General features: G+C 42.4%; 1 protein-coding gene across 50 annotated transcripts in view; it reads left to right on the forward strand.

Annotated features, from left to right (window-relative positions):
- LOC106875649 (uncharacterized) overlaps nt 1–2500 on the forward strand; it is a 158682-nt gene that overhangs the window by 38085 nt on the left and 118097 nt on the right. For all 50 annotated transcript variants that reach the window (XM_089345405.1, XM_089345385.1, XM_089345419.1 and 47 more), the window contains exon 6: nt 1945–2166. In XM_089345405.1, the coding sequence (XP_089201531.1) occupies nt 1945–2166 (222 nt within the window). The remainder of the gene's footprint in view (nt 1–1944; nt 2167–2500) is intronic.

Raw genomic sequence — 2500 nt, forward strand, 5'->3', positions numbered from 1 at the left:
AAGACCTGGGCTGAGGTGGTGAGGCAAGACCTTCGTACATTGGGCCTCACCGAGGCGATGACTACGGACCGAGACCTTTGGAAATGGGCTGTGCGTGAGAAGACCCGGCAAGCCAAGTAAGATCGTTGCCAGTGCCCCTGGACTGGTTCTTGTGCGGGTGGCACATGAGATGCACCATTTTGAGCGTGGCCGTTGCCAGTACCGCCTGACTGGCTCCCGTAGGATTTTCGAGCGAGATCGTTGCCAGTGCCCCTGGACTGGCTTGTGCGGGTGGCACATAAAAGACACCATTTCGAGCGTGGCCGTTTTCGTGCGGGTGACACGTAAAAGCACCCACTACACTCTCTGAGTGGTTGGCGTTAGGAAGGGCATCCAGCTGTAGAAACTCTGCCAAATCAGACTGGAGCCTGGTGTTGCCATCCGGTTTCACCAGTCCTCAGTCAAGTCGTCCAACCCATGCTAGCATGGAAAGCGGACGTTAAACGATGATGATGATGATGATGATGATATATATATATATATATCGATAGAATAAGTGACTAGGCGTACAAAGAATAAGTCCTGGGCGTGGGGGTGGGGCGATTTGTTTGACTGAAGGCAGTGCTCCAGCATGAGCGCAGTCAAATGGCTGAAACACGTAAAAGAATAAAAGAACATATACATATATATACATATGTATATATGTAATGTTACAACGTGCGTGTGGTTTGCTGTTTGTTAAATGTTGTTTTCTAAAGCAAGGGAGATAATCAGTTATATATTACTTCCCCTTCTTTTGGGGGTGGGGGGCATTTTAAGCTTAATTTAAATGAAGTACATCTATCTTTTATCTTTTTACTTGTTTGAGTCATTAGACTGTGGCCATGCTGGGGGCACCACCTTGAACAATTTTTAGTGCAGTTAATCAACCCTTGTATCATCAGCTTGGTAATTATTTGACTTGTCTCTCTCTCTCTATATATATTATGGGCTTCTTTCAGTTTCCTTCTACGATATCCACTCACAAGGCTTTGGTCGACCTGAGGCTATACTACAAGACACTTAGCCAAAGTGCCACGCAGTGGGAATTTCCTAAAAAGCATTTGTGAAGTAAAATTATGTAGCAACACCAAATGGCGGTGCCCCAGCATGGCCACAGCTCATGAGCTGAAACTAGATAAAAAGAAATGTGTTTGTGTATAAATATATGTATGTATGTATGTATGTATCTATCTATCTATATATATATACATACGTCAAGATCACCAGCATTCTATCTCCCACACACAGCCCCTCGTTCTTCGATCACCGTTTGTTATCTCCCCCTTTTCTTAGCTCTCCTGAAAAAAGAATTTCTAACTTCCGGTCAGCCATTATTATGATTGACCGTTGACTGGACACTATTCAATTTTTTTCTCCGTGTTTTTCTCCTTGTCTCCGTATTCTTTCTGTTGAAGAGCCTAGCTCGAAACGTTAAAGACTTTCCGTATTCCCGAGCGTCAAACTAATACATCCTTTTGTTATTTACACCACCTGTCCTCGTCTGTTGTTGTTTTTTCGTATATTCTCCCATATATATGCATGCATGTGTACCTGTATGTATGTATGTGTCTTTGTTCCCCACTAACGCCTATAACGAAGCATTTCGGCTGAAAGAGATCGATAGAATAAGTTCCAGGAACGGGTGTTAATTCGTTGAACTAAAAAAAAAAAAAATATTCTTGGAAGCGATACCCTAGCATGGCCACAGTCTGGTGACAAATAGATAAAAAGTTGAAGATATGCAAGAGTTATCTCCCATGATGGCCGAAACTGATTCAGGGGGAAGTAACTCTGCATTGGACTATTTCTAACCGATTTGTTTCGGGCGTCTTCGATCTGCATCCCTCCTTTCTAACATGACCACCACCACGAACGATGGCAGTAACAACCTTTGACTTTTCTCTCATTTTCTTTCTTTTGCAGAACCATGCTGATCCCGGTATACGCAACCTGCGCGAAGAGTCACCCCTCGACCTCGCTGCACAGTATGGTCGCGTGGAAACGGTGCAGCTGTTGCTGTGCAGCCACCCTGAGCTGACGCACCGGGTGCACCTCGACAAGTTCCCACTGCACCTGGCTGCACGGAATGGACACAAACAAGTGGTTAAGTTGCTCCTTGATGCTGGGGTAGACATAAACACAAAGGTAAGCTCAAATGTGACCCCTAATTTTTGTGTTTTTAAAAATTTTAAGAGGTGGGGGTTCCACAAAAAATAAGCGCAGGTATATTTATGTAGGTAAGAAAGTTGCTTCCCAACCACATGGTTCTGGGTTATATATATATATATATATATATATATATATATATATATATATATATATATATACATATATATATATGTGTATATATATATATACACATATATATAAGTAGATGTGTGTATGTGTATATATGTGTGTGTGTGAGATTGTATGTGTGTATACACACGCTTACTTATTGGGTGATTATAATGATCCACGATAAATAAAAATGAGGTTG

Source organism: Octopus bimaculoides, chromosome 29 (assembly GCF_046866305.1).
Source record: "Octopus bimaculoides isolate indiv1 chromosome 29, ASM4686630v1, whole genome shotgun sequence".
In the NCBI taxonomy this organism is placed as follows: domain Eukaryota; kingdom Metazoa; phylum Mollusca; class Cephalopoda; order Octopoda; family Octopodidae; genus Octopus; species Octopus bimaculoides.